We start from the raw sequence: 21,644 nt of genomic DNA on the forward strand, positions 1-21,644 counted from the left end.
CGCAGAGGTGGTGGCCAGAGGCTCTCTTGCCTCCGTGGCAGTCAGACATCCCCCTAGGGCTCCTGGACTGCAAGAGGGTGCAGGCGGGCTGAGGGACCCCTCCAAGTGCATGAATGTTGTGCACCAGGCCTCTAGTCATTATATGAAAGAAACCTGTGAAACTTTACTAAAGGTCAACAAACAAACTCCAGATAAATTAGTTCTATATTCATAGGAGACAATTAATGTTTAAAGGGAAAGTCAATTTTCTCCAAATTAATCTGTATATAGGGGTGAGCAAAAGTTGATTTACAGTTGTTCATATGCGAAGCGACATGCAGGTTATGATTATTACAATAGCCTCATTAACTATGAGTTATAAGTACTCACAACTGTAGACCTACTTTTGCCCACCCTGTATTTAGCACAACCTCAATTAGAAGTGCAAGTATTTTTCCTCCCTTTGGGATATTAAAAGTACTTATTACCTTCTTTGCTCTTCTTTTCCAAATTTGGACATCCTTGTTCAATAGTTTTTAAAAATTACTTCCGCATCGTATTTTCTTGCCCTTCATCTCTGAGGTACGTTCTTCTCTTCATCTTCCTTCCTGCTGTTGGATTCCCTTTGTCCGAGTTTCGCTATCTGTGTAGTTCACCTGCACGTCGACAGCTTTCACAGGGATCTTTGTAGATGTTGGAGGGTTATCCACCTGGATCGTCTGGCCCAGTTGGCTGTCTGTAATTAAGTAAATACTCAAACTGCTCACAACTGGAAGTCAAGGAGCACTGCTTTTCCCCTCTGAGCTTGTAGTAAGAATGTTTTGAAGAATATTCAGTATCTTAGGCCCTCTTCCCTCATTTTCTGTGAAGCTTCTTATTTCCCCTTCAAATTTGAATGATAGCCTTGCTGGATAGAGTATTCTTGGATTCAGTCCTTTGCTTTGCATCACTTTGTAAATTTCCGTCCATTCTTTTCTGGCCTGATGTGTTTCTGTTGAGAAATCATTTGATAGTCTAATGGGAGATCCCTTGTATGTAACTTTCCGTCTCTCTCTTGCAGCCTTTAAGATTCTCTCTTTGTCCTGAACACTTGCCATGGTAATTATGATGTGTCTTGGTGTGGGTCTTTTCGGGTTCACCTTGTTTGGGACTCTCTGTGCTTGTGTGACTTTCTTCTTCCCCACCTCAGGGAAGTTTTCTGATATTATTTCTTCGAATAGGTTTTCTAATCCTTGTTCCTCTTTCTGTTGTTCTGGCACCCCTATTATTCGTATGTTGTTTTGTTTCATGTTGTCCCAAAGCTCCCTTAGGCTCTCCTCCTGTCTTTTAACTTTTTTCTCCAATTGCAGTACAGTTTGGGTGTGTTTTGCTTCCTTGTCTTCTAATTCACTAATTTGGTCCTCCGCTTCTCCTAGTCTACTGTTGATGCTTTCAATGGTGTTTTTTATTGCAGCTATATCGCTCTTCATTTCTTCTTGGGTCTTACATAAGTTATTGATTTTTTCATCTGTTTCTTCTTGCTTCTTGCATAAGTAGTTGATTTTTTCATCTGTTTCTTCTTGCTTCTTGCATAAGCTGTTGATTTTTTCATCTGTTTCTTCTTGCTTCTTGAATAAGTTGTTGACTTTTTCCTCCGTCTGGTGTATGCACTCTAGGACCCTTATTCTGAATTCTTTTTCTGTCATGTTGCATGCCTCTGTCTCACTTAGCTGCTTTTCTGGCGAGTCCTCCTTTTCTTTCCTTTGGGGGTTTCTTTGCCTACCCATGTTTGATCTCACTGACATATCTGGATGTTGAGTCGTTCAGTGGCTGCTCCCTGGGTGGCAGGGGCTCCTTGGGTTGTGGTTGCTGCTCGGACGGTTGTGGTAGCAGCTGCTTCCCAGTTGGCAGCAGCTCCTCTGGTGGGTACTGTTCACAGCTGTGGTGGCTCTTCTGGCTGGTGGGGGAGGCTTCACGTACAGCCGTTGTTCCTCAGACAGAGGGTGTGGTGATCAGGAGGCTGTGGTGATCAGGGGGCTGCTGTTGCTTGGATCTGCGGTCTGGGAAATGCTTCTCTCTTACCAGCACTGCATGATCTGGGAAACGCTCCTCTCTTATGGGCACTGCATGGTCTGGTCAGTTCCTCAGGATACCCCCTTTAGTCTCAGTTTTCCACAATCACAAAATCCAAATCTCAAATCTCCTGGCGCCCGCAAACCCGCGGAACTCCTTTCCCTGGTCAGGGGCTGTGTCTGTCCCAAGAGACGCGGCTGCCTGCCATGCGGTCTCCCTCTGACCCTCTGGGCTCAGGTCTGGCAAACTTTCCTGCCCAGATCCCTGGTTTTTTACCTTTCCAGGGGAGCTCTACCCTTCCCGGCTGCAAACCGTCTCACCAGCTGAGTAAATTCGCCAATTCGGGGTGGGTGTTATTAGTTTCAGCTGCTTACTCCGTTTGCTCCGGGACAAGACCTGGGACGCGTCTGCCTATATTGCCGCCATCTTGCTTCTCCCCTCTTCCCTCATTTTTTCTGTAGGCCTTCCCCTGAACCACGATGGCACTGTCTCCTGTTTTTGTCCCTCTCCAGTCTCTGTGACGCCCTCAAACATTGCTTGAGCACTGGCTAGTGCTAAGCACTCTGCTAAGTGCTGAGATACAATCAGAGCTCATCATTGTTAGGGGTGAAAGAGACCAGGAGTCAGGCAAATCAGTGATTATATTGGAGCATGATAAATACTGTGTTCTAGTAAAATCTGGGAACCCAGGGCAGGGAGGCGGTACAGAAAAGCCTTTCTGAATGATGACCAGCAGGGAACATGGGACGAGGTCAGAATATGGAATCAGAGGGAGTTTGTTGAGAAAGATTGTGGGTTTAAACATGTTGAATGTGAGATTCTTTGGGCAACAAAGTAGACACTTGGCTATGCCTATCTGGAGCTCAAGGGAACTATTTGGTTTGGAACTAGAGATCTGGGGGCTGGTGGTTGCATCCCTGAGTTTGGATGAAGTGGCTCAGGGGAGGATGTGGAACCACCAGAGCAGTGGGAAGGAAACAGGGGTGAGTGACCTGAAGAGCTCACAGAAGGAAAGCCCCGGGGGAGGGCCGGACAGCAGTACCACATTCCCGGGGAGGTCAGATCAACTCTCCGCTGGATTGGCGCTGTGCAGGTCATCTCTGGGTTTAGCCAGAGCAGCCTGGGCAGACCATTGGGAGGTGGGAGGTGGGCTGCAGGGGTTTGGTGGGGAAGTGGGTGAAATGTAAATGGAGCCTGCAAGTGGACAGCACTCCCAGAAAACTGGGTAGGAAGGAAGGAGAGCTACAGGAATTTGAGTCTTTATGGTGTTTGCTTTTATTTTTTAAGTATTGAAGACAGACCTTTGGACCTTTGCTACTAGTGCCCTGTTCCTTTAAAATTTTCCTTCTTAATTTTCTTGACAAACCATTTGATTAAAGTTATATTTTAATTCAGGGATTTTTTTTTTCTAATTCCACTACAGTCAACCTTCCCAAGCTTATTTTTAGTATTCTTTTCTGAATGTTTTCTTTGAGGTTACTCCATTTTATTGCCAAAGCTATTTCCAGTCAGAAAAGTGATTGTTTCTCCATCACTGCAATAAGAGTGCTAGAAGACAGCTCTGAAAATCCCTTTGGGAGCTCAGCAGAGGGCTGCGTTGTGTCTCTTATTTATAGCAAGATACGACATCGACTACGTTTGATCTCCTTTCTAAGAACCCATCCCCTTTGGCCTCTGAGAATGTTCCATAAGCAGCACAATGTCTGCAGCCACAGTAGCTGGAGAATCAGGCCCTGGGTTCACCAGCTGACTTGGTTACACTTCATGGTGACTGCTCATGACCCAGCAAAGATAAGACACCGCGTGAACTATGCATGCTTTCATCTGTAACTCCTGCTGAACTCAAAGCCAGAAGAAAGGTTGCCGCTGTGAGACTGCACCATGGCAAATAACTCCCATGTCATTCCTTACAGTGTGTCCACAGAGACCTGGCAGCCAGGAACGTGCTGGTGACCCGTGGGAAAGTGGTGAAGATATGCGATTTTGGATTGGCTCGAGATATTATGAGTGATTCCAACTACGTTATCAGGGGCAACGTGAGACTGCTGTTTCTTACACGTTTTTCTTCCGTTATTTGTGTTTTGTCATTGTCATGGTGAACATGTACACTCACTACAGTGTTGATTAATATCCAAATGTGTCCTTAGAGCAGTTTACTTTCCTATGTTGAACAAATTTTCTGCAGCTTCAGGGAACATTTCATCTGTAATAAAGTTGGAGCAAAACAGCAGCACATCTATCCTGGGGCTTGTCAGAATAGGTCAGTTAGGGACCTTTGCGTGCAAGCCACACTGAACACAAGTCTCATTACTTGCATTTATTTCAGTTCCCTTCACTATAAAGCGACTGTTGAGTTATGTTTTCAATGATGGGAATAACTAATAGTTACAATAAAGTACTTAATGTAAATCAAATATTAAATATAAATTTCTATAAGGCACAATATGTAAATTAAATATTAGTTAATGAATACTTTTCATCCTATTACTATTACACAGGGAAACCTAGAATATGACTAAATCTACTTGTTTAAAAGACTGAGGACGGGTGTGTTATTTATAAGAAAAGTATTAGAAATACTAGATGATAACATTGAGTAGTTGAAAGAGTATGATTGTTAGGAATTAACACCTGGATTCAAGCCCCTGTTCTTCTTCCTTGGGGCTCTCCATTTTTGGGGTTTCTAGCTGCTTTATTGTCTCTCCTTGTAAAATAGTAACAAATGCCGGTATCATGCTTACTGTGTGCTAAGTGCTGTTCTGGGGGCTTTACATATATTAATTCAGTTAGGTCAAAAGTACCCATTTGTGGGTGAGGAAACTGTGTCACAGACACATAACTAGCCCGTGATTACACAGCCCAAAGATCAGAGTGTGAAGGGTCTGAGCCTGAGTCTCTGTATAACCACGATGGATGGTGCAGTGTTTCCCATGGGGAATATACACTGATCTCAGCATCGTTGTGGGAATGAACCAGTAAAATCCTCATGAAAGCTCCTGTCCAGGGTAAACATCCAATAAACGCTAAAAATCAAATTCAACTATCTTTCCACTAGACTCAAATGATCACCTGAGCTGATGTTAGATCTGTGCCTCATTGTAGCTGAAGTCACAAATCTAATGAATGCTCACCTACGCTTACATTTCTTCTGTAGCACAAAATGGCTGGTCCATTTTAAATCCACTCTGAATGAGTTTATAGAAGTTTCTACCCTACTAGTTGGTGGTCTCTTCTTTTTTAAAAAATATATTTTATTGATTTTTTATGGAGAGGAAGGGAGAGGAATAGAGAGTTAGAAACATCGATAGAGAGAGAGACATCGATCAGCCGCCTCCTGCACACCCCCCACTGGGGATGTGCCCTCAACCAAGGCACATGCCCTTGACCAGAATCAAACCTGGGACCCCTCGGTCCGCAGGCTGACACTCTATCCACTGAGCCAAACCAGTCAGGGCTTGGTGGTCTCTTCTGTAAGAAGCTGAAACACATTTGCAACTACAAGTAATTCATTCAGTTGATCAAATTAGCCAGACTAGCCTGCTTGGTTCTATCAGTTCATCAATTTGTGGAGGATTTAAGATAGGGTTTCTATCTTGAGTTTTGATTTTACTTAACAGAATAAATGCACTGCGAAGGGTTCCCTAACCCATGAAGAAAAGCTATTACACAATGCTCTTCGTCCCCGTCTTGATTCTAATCTGAGGCGGTGCTCATTTAAAACCTCCGTTTCATGCTACTGGAAATTATTAAAACCACAGAAGCCAGCCTGCTATCATTTCTGGAAGTGATGACATATGCTTCCTTCACCACATTCTTGTGGAGAGCATTTTCACTGAAATTCTTCCAAGAAATGCTTTAACAAAATAATGCACTGATTCATTAGTATCCATTCACCTCCAGGGAACTGACTAGCTACCCCTTAATGCAGTGGTTCTCAACCTTCCTAATGCCTCGACCCTTTAATACAGTTCCTCATGTTGTGGTGACCCCCAATTTCATTGTTACAAATTGAATATAATTAAAGCATAGTGATTAATCACAAAAACAATATGTAATTATAGATGTGTTTTCCAATGGTCTTAGGCGACCCCTGTGAAAGGGTCGTTCGACCCCCAAAGGGGTCGCAATCCATAAGTTGAGAATCACTGCCTTAATGGAAAGTATCTACTGTTAAGCTTTTCAATTGCAAGCACACATTTTTGTTCAAGATAAGTTTTAAAGAAATACAGGCAGGGTTTTTCTTAAGGCTACTATGTTAGAATGCTAATTTGAAATGAAACACTGCCCATGAGGAATATGATTTTCTCAATAAAGCATTTAGAGTGGCCTTAGGAAGATCAAATTTATCTTCTTGGATTTTATACAGGCCCGCCTGCCTGTGAAGTGGATGGCTCCTGAAAGCTTGTTTGAAGGGATCTACACAATTAAGAGTGATGTCTGGTCATACGGAATATTACTCTGGGAGATATTCTCGCTTGGTAAGTTTTGCAGTTTGCTGCCCTCTTTGGGCACTGGGCTTCTGGACAGTCTGTCTTTCTGTGCCCTCCTCAGCTCCTAAGTCAAAGAGTGGATGAAATGCCACCTGGAACGCGCCCAGAGCTCCCAAGTCTTACTTCTGTTGCAGCACGTGCCACTTGATGTTTTATTTACTGGGGTTAATAGTTCTGTCTTCAGCCCATTACCTGCTTGACAGCTGGAACTGTGACTTGGCCCAGTAGCAGCCCAGCAGAATTCAGCGTCTGGCTCATGGGAGCTCTCCATACATTTGTTAATTGAATGAATGAATAAAGAAATGAAGAATGAGCCCTAGCTGGTTTGGCTCAATGGATAGAGCATCAGCCCATGGACTGAAGGGTCATGGGTTTGATTCCCATCAACAACGCATACCCTGGTTGCAGGGGTCCGTACAGGAGGCAACTGATCAATGTGTTACTCTCACATGGATGTTTCTGTCTTTCCCCCTCCCTTCCATTCTCTCTGAAAAATCAATGGAAAAATATCCTTGGGTGAGGATTAACAACAAGAAAGAAAGAAAGAAAGAAAGAAAGAAAGAAAGAAAGAGAAAAGAAAAGAAAAGAAAAGAAAAGGAAAGGAAAGGAAAGGAAAGGAAAGGAAAGAAAAGAAAAAAAGAAAGGAAAGGAAAGGAAAGGAAAGGAAAGGAAAGAAAAGAAGAAAAGAAAAGAAAAGAAAAGAAAAGAAAAGAAAAAAGAAAGAAAGAAAGAAAAAGAAAAAGAAAGAGAGACAGAGAGAAAGAGAGAGAAAGAAAGAAAGAAAGAAAGAAAGAAAGAAAGAAAGAAAGAAAAAGAAAGAAAGAAAGAAAGAAAGAAAGAAAGAAAGAAAGAAAGAAAGAAAGAAAGAAAAGGGAGGGAGGGAGGGAGGGAGGGAGGGAGGAAGGAAGGAAGGAAGGAAGAAAGGAAGGAAGGAAGAAAAAAAAGAAAGAAAGAAAGAAAGAAAGAAAGAAAGAAAGAAAGAAAGAAAGAAAGAAAAAGAAAGAAAGAAAAAGAGAAAGAAAGAAAAAGAAAGGGAAAGGAGAGGAGAGGGGGAGGGGGAGGGAGGGGGAGGGGAGGGGAGGGGAGGAAGAAAAAGAAATGAAGAATGAATAAATGTTTCTAATCCCCAATGTTTCCCTTAGGTGTCAACCCTTACCCTGGCATTCCAGTTGATGCGAACTTCTATAAACTCATTCAGAGTGGATTTAAAATGGACCAGCCATTTTATGCTACAGAAGAAATGTAAGTTCACACAGACTGTGAAGTGGCTGTAATTAGAAATGCTTAGTCTGTCTAGTTCCCAGTTCATGACAAGATAAGTAAAACTCCTTAATGCAAACCTCATGTGATTCCTCTTCAGAAAAGAAAACTCCCCCGTTGTGTTTGGGGGGTTTCTGAACAAAACCGAACCTTTCCTGCCCTCAGGTACTCTCACTTCTGGGTTTCAGTTCCTTTGCTTGAGGGATCCTGAGTGATAAGACTCCATCTCCTGACTTGTGGTCCACATCATATTTTTTAAAATGCATTTCTGTCCATCATCAAATTTGTCCTTTCTGATATGAGTTCAAAATCCAGTCAAGTACTTGCCACAAAACAAACATGCCACAAACACGCAGCTCCCTGGCCATCAGTGGTACTTCATTATGTAAAAAATTATCCCTTTTTCTCCATTCAGATTTCCTCATCTTGCTCCTTGTTCTGTTTCTTTTACAGATACTTTATAATGCAGTCCTGCTGGGCTTTCGACTCCAGAAAACGGCCATCCTTCTCTAATCTGACTTCATGTTTGGGATGTCAGCTGGCAGACGCGGAGGAAGCGGTATGTGGCGGCACGCACTTTCTCAAGCGGGACTTTATATAAAAGGGCACTGAGAACACTCGCTGCCGGTTTCCTAAGAACCCACGGCACCAAGTCGCCTTCCTCACCCCAAGTTGTCGTGGTTGCCCTTTAAAAGCTGTGTGGAGTGATACACTTGAATCTAATATAAACTGTAATTGAAAAGTTTTACAAAAAGTTAAATTTAATTAAAAAAAGAAGAAGGTAGTATGGGTGAGACATACTTATTAATAAGGGATTTTTTTTGGGGGGGGGAGTTTTTTCTGAAATTTTCAGCCATTTGATTAAGGAATTGAATGCTTTTAAGTGTCCAGTGCAGAGGACTAGACAACTAAATAAAATTTAATCCCTGACCTTCCTTTCCTAATTCAACATGGAGCTTTGTACAATGCCATCACGTAACATAGTAGAGTGGAAAGAACATTGACCTGACGCTGTGAGTGTCTGATACCAGCTCTACTACTCTGCTCCCTAAGAGTTGTGTGAGTTATAGCAAATCACTTTATTTCTCTGGGCCTTAGTTTTCTCACATGTAGAATGGGTTGCTAAGCTAAATGATCCTTGAACTTTGGGAACATGGAATTACTTTGATGATTCTTTGCCTCATCAGTATCACCTGGTGTAGCAAAAGGAGCCATCCCCTAGGTGAAGTGAACAAAAGATTCACCTTGAACTCCCCATACCTAGGTTCAAATCTTGGCTCCATAATTTGCTTCTTATATGACTTAAGTCACCTAGCTTTTTCTGGGGTCTGTTTCCTTATCTGAAGTATGGGATTAATAAACCTTACTTCACATAATTTTAAGGAGTAATTAAGAAGACATATGTGCCTGGCCAGTGTGGCTCAGTGGTTGAGCATTGACCTATGAACCAGGAGGTCACTGTTTGATTCTTGGTCAGGGCACACGCCCAGGTTTCAGGCTTGATCCCCAGTAGGGGCATGTGCAGGGGGCTGCTGATCAATAATTCTCTCTAACTCTCCCTCTCCCTTTCTCTCTGAAATCAATAAAAATATTTTTAAAACTTATTTTTTTAAAAAGATGACATATGTGAAAAGTCTTAACACATAGCAGGCACCTAGTAGTTAGTAAATGTTAGTTAAATATGAATCTGATTCTTTAAATGCATTATCTGTCCTCTGTTTTGAAATTATTAAGAGTCCATTTTCAATTCTGTGGTCTCTCTAGAGGCCTATGTAGATAGTGAGTGTCCTCTCCTCCTGCTATGATTTTTTAAAAATCGTGTATAGAAACGGAGTTATTGTCAGGAAATTAGGTCAAAAAGGTTGTGAGAGATAGAAAACCCCAAGGAACTATAGCTACTGAACAGATTACCTGTAAGCAGTTAATGACACCGTGAAATAAGTTGAAAGGAGAGTTATAGAGAGAAACAAGAAATGAGCTGTTGGAGTAAAGAAAAGGGGTTGAGTGATTTTTACTTGTTGGGAAGTTTGGTGCAGGTTTACAGAGCTGGTTTTTGAGCTGTCCTGTGAAGAATGTGTAGTATTTTGGCTAATGGGGAATGGAGGGTTGGTCGTGTGTACCATGCTAGATGAGTAATATAAAGGGTCAAAGTTAAGAAATTAGAATGGGAAATAAATGGTTGTGACTGCATTATAGGGTGAGTGAGGGGAAATGGAGGAAATAAGACTGTGAAGGTGGTGAGTATAACCAGGTGGGAGGGGCCACTGCTAATGAAGAACCCTTTGGCTTTGGTCAGGATCACCTTGGTCTTGGTGTGTGGTTCTCCTTTCATGCCCCCCCTCCCACGCCACGCACACACAGGATGTCCAGATCCCCTTCCTTCTGTTCAGGGGGCATCAGGAATGGAATAGCAAGCTTTCCATAGATCAGGGGTGGGGAACATCCGGCCCTCGGGCCATATAAGGCCCCCCCAAATAATTTGGTCTGGCCCTGCTAAGGCATTAGGGTAAGTATATTAAATGTTTGACCAATATAGCAGGCTAATTTTAAGTTGATAATTTTGTATGGCCCTTGAATGATGTTATAAATACCCAAATGGCCCTTGGCAGGAGAAAGGTTCCCCACCCTTGCTTTAGATGATGCTTCAGCTGAGGGTATCCATGCTCAAGGACAGTGCTCCAACTTTCCCCCCAATTTCTTCAGCTCTCTCCCTGACCCTCTGTGATGAAAAGTTGTTTTCTTACCAATATCCGAGCCTCTGGTCACAAGCAGTAGCTTCTTTAGGTAAATTAGGAAAAGGCGCCCCCTATGGGTGGGATGAGTCCCCAAAAGAAGTCCCTGACTCCTGGCTGGTGTACCCAGTCTAGACTCCTGGAGAGCAGAGCACATATGGGTTTCAGTCCCCACCTGCTCACTTGGCTGGGCACCTTTGAGCAAGGTGTGATCTGTACAACCATATCAGGCAGCTCTGCCCACTGTGAGCAAACTCTGTCCCTCCTCTGCTACCACTCCATCTTTTCACAACTAGGCACAATCACGTCCAGTCTCTTGAGTGGGAAAACAGACCTGGCCAGCATACTTTGCTTAGGGTCACCTCTTCGGGAACGCATGTGAATGGTTTTTGTAGAATCTCTGTTTCTGCTTTATCATGAATAGGGAAAGAAAGTGCCCTCAGAGAACAAGTGCAAAGGAAGGGAAACGCATAGAAAAAATGTAGGCTAATACTTTTAGATATAACCCAACCCTAATAGTGTAGAGTTAGGGCAGGGAGATCATTGAATAACCTACTAAAGCGTTATTTAAAGAGCGGTGAACCATTGAAGATTTTAGAGCTGACAAACATGCTTCAATATTTGTCTAAAGACCCAGATCACTATGTATGGTGACAGATGTTAATTAGAATTATGTGTTGATCATTTTGCAATATAGACAAATTTTGAATCACTTTGTTGTATACCTGAAACTAATATAGTATTATAGTGAATTATTCCTCAATTAATATAAAAAGTGAGCCAGATCAAATATTCTCTTCTCTACAAAGATTCCCCTAACTTCTCTAGTCAATTTTCAGGCTCCTTCTTTCAGACTCTATAACACTTTTAAAAAATATATATATATATTTTATTGATTTTTTTACAGAGAGGAAGGGAGAGGGATAGAGAGTTAGAAACATCGATGAGAGAGAAACATTGATCAGCTGCCTCCTGCACACCCCCTACTGGGAATGTGCCCGCAACCAAGGTACAGGCCCTTGACTGGAATCGAACCTGGGACCCTTCAGTCTTCAGGCTGACACTCTATCCACTGAGCCAAACCAGCTAGGGCTCTATAACACTTTTTATATGAGATGCAAATCATATTATATGATAACTTTGTTTTGTGGGCCTGTCTTTCTCATCCCTGGACTTGATGTATGAGGACAAGGCTGGTGCTGCTCATCTTTATATCACCTCATCCTTGAGTCCCCTAGACAGGAGACAATAGCTGTCACTAAATAAATGAGCAAATGTGGGTTGAGGCCACGTCTGTGCTGTTCACCGTTGTATATCCAGCTGCTAGCATAATGTTTAGTATATAGAAGTTGGACGTAAATATTTCTAGAAGGAAAGAAAGGAATCATAAAAGTAAATTAGGGAAAACAAAGGCAAAAGAGTGAGAGTAAGTATATCAGTTAAGAGGTGAGTGCAGCCCTGGCCAGTGTGGCTCAGTTGGTTGAATGTCATCCCATGCACCAAAAGGTTGTGGATTTGATGCATCAGGGAGGCAGCTGGTTGATATTTCTCATTCACATCAATCTTTTTCTCTCTCCCTCTCCCTTCCTCTCTCTCTAAAATTAAAAAAAACAACAACAACACACATAACATAATAAAAATAAAGAGGTGCCCGGCCAGTATGTCTCAGTGATTGAGTGTTGACCTGTGAACCAGGAGGTCACGGTTCAATTCCCTGTCAGGGCACATGCCTGGCTTGTGGGCTTGATTCCCGGTGTGGGGCATGCAGGAGACAGCCAATCAATGATTCTCTCTCATCATTGATGTTTCTCTCTCTCCCTCTTCCTTTCCTCTCTGATATCAATAGAAATATGTTTAAGAAATAAAGAGGTGAATGCAACAGTAGGTGAGTGAGTACAAATGAGGGAGCAAACTAGGGCAGTGGCTGTGGGGCTTGAACTCACATAATCTCTTCTCTCATATCAGCCCCCATAGATGACAAGAAATACGCAAATGTATACTTTAAAAGAAGTGAGGCATAATTGTGTTTAAAACAAGGAGATCCTTGTGGACCAGAAACTGTGGAAAAATCCCTGAGACAATGCAAGCAGTTAAGATTGAATTGAAGAGGGAAAACCCACAACAGAAGGTGCTTTGAAAGAACAAGGAAAAGTGCTTTCATAAAAGGGTAGGAAGAGGTCTAATGGGATTCTGCAGAAGTTCTGCATTGGGAGCAGCCACACTGTTAAATATATGTAAGAATAAAATGGGTGTGAAAATGAAAATATAACCACTGGTAAAATAGAAATCTACTGTATAACCTCAGGTCCAATGCGGAGGAAATCAAGGACCATAGGAACCTGATCAACCCAAAAACTGAGGGAGAAAGAACGAAGAGACTAATAGATACAGGAAAAACAAAATGGCAAGAACTAGTAAATCCACTTAAGAAAGAGAACTTTAAAATAAATAAAATTATTATCAGACAGGCCACTAAACTCAGTGCAGTGAAATGAGAAATTACCAATGGCAACCCAAAAAGCCCCAAAGGCATATATTAGAAATTACATATCAAGTCTTTGATTAAAAAGGAGGAGGAGAAAAGGGGAAAGAGGAAAAAGAAATAAAAATGGACACTGCATATTTAAACTTGTGGGAGCTAGCTAAAATTTTAACTTAAATTCATTTATTAGAAAATAAAAAAGGAGTTAAAATAAATGGCTGTATTTTCAACGGAAGAAGCTAACAAAAACATGAAGAATAAGGAGGAGGAAAAGAAAGAAGAGAATAAACAAAGCAGAAGGAGGGAATTAATAAAGACAGAATTAATTAAAACTGAGAACAGCATTAAAAACAAAATAATAGGTGATTAGAAAAACCAAAAGTTGTTTTTTGAACTAATAATAATAATAGCTAACATTTTTGAATGTTTACCACACACTTTACTAATATATTACCTATAATAACTCATGTAATTCTCATGTCAATCTTATGAGGTGGGTTCTAGTATTACCTCTTAGCAACAAGTAAAGGTACAGAGAGGTGAAGTCATTTATTCAAGGTAACACGGTACACATCAGACTTAGGATTTGAATACAGCAGTCTGGCTCTAGTTTACACTGTACACTAATAAAGCATTCAAATACACCACTAAGCATGTTAAACATAAAGAAATAGTTATGGAAAAGGGAAAACACAAATAACATTCAGAATGAAAAGGAGAACATAACTATGTATAGAAAAAACCATTTTTTAAAGTTTAAAAAAATCTTATGTACTTCTTTATATTGAAAACACTTGACACATTTGAAAACCTAGGGTTTAAAATTTTTATAAGGAGAATGTACTCATGTATTATTGTACAATTAAAAGTTCATTTAAAAGTCACTTAAAGAAATGGAAAGGAAGACATTAAAAGAAGTGATATAATCAGAACTAGACCCAGTAACTGGTTGGCTGTAGGTATAGGAAGAGCTTGAGGAGGTAGTTCTGAAATTTCTAGATGGTGGGACTGGATGAATGGCAGTGTGTTAAGTGAAATTGTAAATGCGGGAAGAAGAGAAGGTTTAGATGTAAAACATAATGAATTCAGGTTTAGAAATGTTGAATTTGAAGTATTATTGGTATTTTTGTCACAGTCTTCGTTAGATGGTTAGAAATTCAGTGCCAGAGATACACATTTGCTTCAGCAAGTCCAATAGATCATCACCAACTGCTACGTTCACTTCACAAAAAAGATGTATTGCCCTAGCCAGCATGGCTCACTGGTTGATCATCAACCTATGAACCAGGCGGTCTTGGTTCGATTCCTGGCCAGGGCACATGCCCAGGTTGTGAGCTCAATCCCCAGTGAAGGCCATGCAGGAGGCAGCCCATCAATGGTTCTCTCTCATCATTGATGTTTCTATTTCTCCCTCTTCCTTTCTCTCTGAAGTCAATAAACATGTATTTTAAAAATAAAATAAATAAAAAATGTTTTAGAAAAGTCACTAAACTCCCAAGTGAGAAATCAGGAATCAATTCCCTATATTAATTGCATAATGAACAGTTGTCTTTTTTGTGGACTTTTTCTTTTGTGGTTTTTCTGCATGGATTTAGGACTTCTAGATGAAGATTTTATATCTAAAAGTAGAAACAATAATGAAATAAAATATCTGACTATGACTTGATTTCTCCATTAACAGATGGCACAAAATTGCTTTATCAACTAATATGTAGAATAGCCTCTAAAGCCTATGCATAGTATAAGTAAGTAATAATTTGCAATATAGTCACATGACATGTAAGTGTGAACCAGATGATGAGTGTTCTGTCTCTTTCCCATATTCAGATGTATCAGAACATGGACGACCATGTTTCTAAACATCCTTCCGGCTACCAAAACAGGCAACCTTACAGCAGAGAGACGGGCGCAGGGCTGCCCTCTCCGCAGGATCACGCTGAAGACTCGTAGAGAAACAATTTAGTCTTAAGAACTCCTATCCCCCTCACCTTCAACTGGTTATCGATTACCAAAACAAGATTAACTTCATCACTAAAAGAAAATGTATTCTCAGCTGCTGCTTTGCTGGACTTTTCTCTAGAAGCTCTCTATATCTGCTGTTGTTTTCAAAGGAACTTTTGTAAAATTGAATTTGCACAAGGCAGGAAGAGCTGAAAATTAACTTCATTGGAGCATCTATCTACATCCAAAGGCCTTCTCAGGCTGGCTTGAGTGAAAGTTGTGTACCTAAGTATAGTATATTCTTGTAAATACATAAAACAAAAAAATTTTGCTGAGGAGAAGCTGATATCATTTTTTAAATCTATGTTTTAAGATAATATGTAACTTTTTCAGCTATTTAGTGATATATTTTATGAATGGAAATAAAATTTCTACTATAGAAATGTTTGTTATTGAATTATTTGCATGGTATATTTGGGGCAAAACTTACCTGGAGTTCATGAGCCTACGGAAATTGTGTGTGTGTGATGTTTTGTGTGTGTGTGATGTTTTGTTTGCGCATGTGTGGGTTTTCTGCTACTGAGAAGGCCCATTCTTTCTTCAGATTCTTTAAGGGACCCCTGACTCCTACCCCCTGACAGGGAGAAGAAGAGCTGATGTTGGCCGTCTGCTGTCTTCTCTGTAGCACTCTTGATGCAGTCCCCTTCGTCCTTTGGAGCTTAGCACCCTCCATCCTACAGGCTTATAGACTTGGACTTGTCCTCCTTCTCATATGCCCAGTGTAACCTTTTCTTTCTTCTTCTTGGCCTCCCTTTAAGTATAGTGGCTCCAAATAAGAGCTCCCCACCACTTTTTAGCCGTGCGATGTTAGGCAAATAACTTCTTCAGGCCCCAGTTTCCTCTTCTGGAAAATGGATAATAATGGCATCTATCTTACAGGGCTGTTGTAAGAATTAAGTGAATTACATAAATCTTATATGTATGTTACAAATATATACATATATTACATAAACATATAAATCATTTAGGAAGATGCTTGGCCCATAGATATTATCTCATATTGTCATTTGTGCTTTCCTTGCTGGCTTTAATCCTTTGCTGTAGACCAGACCCCATAAACTCACTTAGATTACACTAATTTCTTTCTTGTTTCTAGTTGATTGATTTCTGAGAGAGAGAGGAAGGGGTTTGGGGGCAGGGAGAAAGGGAAACATCAACTTGTTGTTCCACTTATTTATGCATTCATTGGTTGATTCTTGTATGTGCCCTGACTGGGGATCGCACCCACAACCTTGGTGTATCTGGACCATGCTCTAACCAACTGAGCTACCTGGCCAGGGCTGGATTACACTAATTCCTTCTTCACCTAACTGCTCCTATTCTCTCCACCACCCAGTGTTTTCCCTGAGCCATTGACAGATTCATTTTCCCAAAGCACTGATCTGCATCTATCACTTCTGGGCTGGAGAGCTTGCAGTGGCTCCCGTGGCCATCTGCGGAAGCCAAATTCCCAACATGCAGGTCCTTGCAGCTGGTTCACTGCATTTCTTGTACTAACTAGGTAACATAAGCTCTGTGTAGCCAGGAACTCCCGCCCCTGATCAGTGGACGTCTTAGGCATTCTCATCTTTTTTTTTTTCTTTCTTTCCCTCGCCCTCCATCTACCTGGGACGCCAACTCCCGTTTCCTCTCCCTATTTAAGCTGTTGCTTCGTGACCAGCCTAGCACTGTCTTCTGCTCGGATTTTCCTCAGCTCTGTTCGCCGTTAGTGATTGCTTTCCCCACTGAAATCTTGGATGGGCTTCATGTCTGTCTCATCTGGTTGGCTCTGAACATAGAGTCTACCTATCTTACGTGATGATTTGTTTTCTTAAGTAAGATCCTTTCTTTTTACTTGGATTTTAAACAAGTTAGAAAGTAGATATGATTTGTGCCAAGTTGTGCGCCACTCTTCTATTCAAATGTACAGTCAGGACACAATAGTATATGTACTCAATTAGTTCTTACCGACTCAAAGCATGAAATATGCTTCATGTTAAAAATTCAAGTAACTTTATGTTTTTACTTATAGTAATAAGTGAAATTTCCTCTTTGTGCACCCCAATCCCAAAATGTTTCTTCAGGGGAACCACTGTTAAAAAAGTTTCAGGTATATTTTTTCCACCTTGTTGTTTAAAGATATTTACATTACTCACAGGTACTTACACACAAGCACACATACAGAGTTCTTTTTTTTTTTTAATTCACTCTTTTTTTTAAATATATCTTTTATTGATTTTTTACAGAGAAGAAGGGAGAGGGATAGAGAGTCAGAAACATCAGATATATCGATCAGCTGCCTCCTGCACGCCCCCCACTGGGGATGTGCCTGCAACCAAGGTACATGCCCTTGACCGGAATCGAACCTGGGACCCTTCAGTCCACAGGCCGACGCTCTATCCACTGAGCCAAACCGGTTCGGCCAGAGTTCTTTGATTTTTATATAAATGGAATTACACTAGCCACACTATCGAACATGCTTTTTGTTTCTCACAAGGGCTCAATATTTTCCCAACTACGTAGTTTATGTACTAAGCACACGGTAGGAATGTGCTCCCTATTGTAGGGACTTTAGTCAGGGGGCTTTCCCTTCTAGCCAAGGCGGCCCTTGACTCAAGCTAGGGGGATAATCATCCTCTCTTGTTGTGGAACTTTGTACCTTGATTGGATTCAGGCAAGAATGAAAACAGGAGTTGGAGCTTATCATTCGAACAGTACTAGTCTCTGTACTTCCCACTCCTAGATCTCTGAAGCTGCGCTGATCCCTCTTCTTGCCCAAGCCTGGATCTCCAGCTGTCCTGGCAGAGGCAGTCTGCCCCTGTTGCATACAACCTGAGCACCTTGGTGCAAACACCCGCACTGACTCGGTCTCCGTGGCTGAACTGAGGGTTTCATCTGCTTTACCTTCTCTAGAAAGTCCTCTCTGTTTTGGTTGGTCTTTCTAGCTTCGAGCACCATACTGATTTATCTTCACTGGTGTATTCTTCTATCATCTTGATAGGACTTGAGAGAGTGGAATCACAGGCATTCCGTAAGCTTGTCCAAAACTGCTGGTGATTAGAGGGAGGAAAATAACAGTGAGTTAGCATTTATCCGGATATTCTCCTTTTCCTTCTGCCAGGGTGATTTTAGTCAGGACACACACACATTCTGAACCTGGTGCACTGTGGAGGGAGCCAAATGAACACATTTATACATGGGATGGTCTACCCAGCACACCCCTTGTTGTTGCAGTGTTAAAGGCGCCAAAGAATTTGATTTTCTTGAAAATGAATATTCTCTTGTTCATGAACTTTATAAAAATGGCACCATATTCTATGTAGACTTCCAGATCTGGTTTTATTTTTTAAAAAAATCAACATTATGCCAAGACCGGTTTGGCTCAGTGGTTGGAGCGTCGGCCTGCGGACTGAAGGGTCCTGGGTTCGATTCCGGTCAGGGGCATGTACCTGGGTTGTGGGCACATCCCCAGTGGGAGGTGTGCGGGAGGCAGCTGATCGATGTTTCTCTCTCATCGATGTTTCTGGCTCTCTGTCTCTCTCCGTTCCTCTCTGTAAAGAATTGGTAAAATATATTTTTAAAAAAAATCAACATTATGCTTCTAAGATTCACTCATGGTGTTACATGAACCTGGGGTTCCTTCATCTCACTGTTGTACTATGTGAACACAAAATCACCACTATTTAGTCACTGTCACACTGATGACATGTGAGTGTTCTGGATTGGGTGGGGTAATGGGTTCACAGGTATTCATTATATGACATTTGTTATACCAAATATGATATTTAAAAGGCAGCATTCTCTGAAGAAGAATGACACTTACAATGAAATTATATTTTATTAAACCCAGCTCTTACAACAGAGTGGGTTTTAGTTTAGGACTCGCTATGTCCCTGAAAACGCTACACAGTTTCAGAACACAACTTACAATCACTGATGTTAGAGACCTGTTGCTGCTACTGCTTGGACAGCCCCTTCGGCCAGGCCTTTGCAGTTGTCTCACCAGTAGGTGGCGCCCTAGGACTACTGTTTTTTAACGAACCCCAGCCATCAGGCCTGACTTCATAACTACACCCTACACCTGAAAAGGCACACTTTAAGCAGAATTAAAGAAAAGTTCAGTCAGTTGATTAGAAAGGAAAACAACCCTCTATAGACATAACTTCAATCCATTTATTCCGCATTCGATTGTTTATTGACTATGGTAACAACTGTGCATTTTATGTGTATTATTTACCACATTCCTGACATTTACTGAGCAGCCTAATGTCAGATTCTTTTATAGGATCTGGTTTTTACCACTCTGTTCTGGAGTGCATTCATCTACACATGGAATTGACTTTTGAACTTCTTGGACCACCTTCTATGCTGTGTTGTCTGAACCTGGACTGGCTTTCTATGTTGAAATAAGAAGTCTATTTCCTGGAGATATTTTTGGAGTAAGAAAAACACCCAGGGCTGTTTGGCCTGCAGCAGGAAGATGTCCTGGGTGACCTCTTATCACAGTTTCAACCCTTCAATTATCCACCTTCCTTTCTGTCCCTCCTTCCCCCACCACTGCCACTTGTGTTTCTTCCTGATCTTCCTTCTGTCTCCTTCTTTCATGAAGGACTTTCTTAGTAACAGATTCATCTGACCTTCTCTGTCATTCCCACTATCGTTTTTGTTGAAAATATGTTTCTTCCTATGCCACAGTCACCATCAGCAACAACAACAACAAAAAAGGTGAGGGGAGATTTCACCTAAAAAACTACATCTTTTTAGCTCCTAGGGGATCAAACATGTATTAAATTCCAAATTATCTTAACGAGGCAGAAAAGGCTATGATAATTTGTTGTGGTAAAATATACATAAAATAAAACTTCTCATTTTAACCATTTTTAAGTGCACAGCTCTGTACACTTAAGTACATTCATGTTGTTGTGCAGCCAGCACCACCATGCATCCTCAGAACTTCTCCATCTTTCCAAACTGAAACTCTGCCCGCATTAAACACCAATTCCCCATTCATTCTTCCTCGGGCCCTGACACCCACCATTTTACTTTCTGCTTTTATGCAGTAGACTACTTTAGGTATCTCATATAAGTGGAACATACAGCATTTGTCTTTTTGTAACTGGCTTATTTCACCTAACATAATGTCTTCAAGGTTATATTGGCATTTATTGATTCATGTATCCTAGAGCTGTGCTAATGACTTGATATGTGTTGTTTCATTTAACAAATTGTGAAGTAAGACCTTGTTCTGTAGTCATTTAACAGACAGTGAAACCAAGGCTTAAGAAGGTTAGACTCATGGAGGTACTAAGTGCAGGCCTGGGTTGGGGCCCACCCTGCCTGTCTCCTCACAGCCACACAGCCACACAGCCTCTGAGCTCCTTCCGGAAGCCCTTCGTCTTGCTTTGGCTCAGTCCTCAGCCAATGAAAATGGTCTAGTAACAGCAAGATTATAGAGTTTCCAGATTCCTATTTGCCTCAGATCATGGATGTATATGTAAGAAAGCAAGTTGCCTTTCTGGCATCATACTGAGACAACACTCCTGCATAAAACTCCATGCACAAAAAGTTAATAGCTATAGTTGAAGGGAGCAGAGACATGAAATGTTTCAACTAAGAAATGGAGTAAAAATTTAACTGTCTATTTAAGAATTTTTCTCTAGCCCTGGGCAGAGAGCTCAGTTGGTTAGAGCATTGTCTCTTTGCACCAAGGTTTCTGTTTTGATCCCTGGTCAAGGCACATGAAGGAACCAACAAATGAATGAATGAATGGGTGGCACAGAAAACTGGTGATTCTCTCTCTCTTTCAAAAAGAATCAATAAATAAAATATTAAAAAAGAAATATTCTCCATGTACTGCTAAAAGTCTCTTAAAAGAAAAATTATAATAAAGTCAACTATAATATTTTCAACAATCAGAACATAAGAATCATATCTTGTATGGCTAAACACAAATTATGAGGCTAATTATATATAAGTTAACTTTAAAAAACTAGCTTTTGACATATAATTCATATAGCATACAAGTCAGCTATTTCTAGTGTATAATTCAATAACTTAGCTTTTTGCTTGGATAAAAATTGCCTTACCTCTGACCACCTTACATTACTTTGATTGCTTTGATTGGTAAGAGTCAAACAGGGTAAGTTAAGCCTTAGAGAGCTCTGTGGCATGAGCTGCCATATTAGTTCCATATGAATAATTTGTTTTTTGTCAGTGTTGTTTCTATATCCATGACTATTTAATTCCTTAATCTTAGTGTCTTAAAGGTTCATATGTTGTAGATTATTTGGAATTCCATTATTATATGATAGAACAAAATAAAAGGAGGTTGGGAGAGGGCAAGTTGGGGGACTGTGTGAAAAAGGTGAAGGGATTAAGCAAAAAACAAACAACAAACAAAAACCCCTCATAGCCCTGGCTGGTTTGGCTCAGTGGATAGAGTGTCGGCCTGAGGACTGAAGGGTCACAGGTTTGATTCTGGTCAAGGGCACATGTCCCTTGGTTTTGGGCTTGATCCCCCAGTGGGAGGTGTGCAGGAGGCAGCCAATCAATGATTACCTCTCATCATTGATGTTTCTCTCTCTCCCTCTCCCTTCCTCTCTGAAATCAATAAAAATATTTTTTTAAAAACCCCTCATAAACACAGGATGGTGATTACTAGAGGAAAAG

The 21,644-nt window shown here is 41.1% G+C and overlaps 1 protein-coding gene across 1 annotated transcript in view; it reads left to right on the plus strand.

Annotated features, from left to right (window-relative positions):
- Positions 1-15,043, plus strand: part of FLT3 (fms related receptor tyrosine kinase 3) — an 86,260-nt gene extending 71,217 nt beyond the window's left edge. The window contains exons 20-24 of the mRNA XM_070409411.1: positions 3,945-4,067; positions 6,398-6,509; positions 7,664-7,763; positions 8,235-8,340; positions 14,823-15,043. Coding sequence (XP_070265512.1) covers positions 3,945-4,067; positions 6,398-6,509; positions 7,664-7,763; positions 8,235-8,340; positions 14,823-14,945 — 564 coding nt within the window. The 3' untranslated portion in view covers positions 14,946-15,043. The remainder of the gene's footprint in view (positions 1-3,944; positions 4,068-6,397; positions 6,510-7,663; positions 7,764-8,234; positions 8,341-14,822) is intronic.
- The last annotated feature ends 6,601 nt before the right edge of the window (positions 15,044-21,644 follow it).

This window comes from Myotis yumanensis, unplaced genomic scaffold (genome assembly GCF_028538775.1).
Source record: "Myotis yumanensis isolate MYYU_CA2020_CCGP unplaced genomic scaffold, mMyoYum1.0.hap1 SCAF_3, whole genome shotgun sequence".
Taxonomy (NCBI): Eukaryota; Metazoa; Chordata; class Mammalia; order Chiroptera; family Vespertilionidae; genus Myotis; species Myotis yumanensis.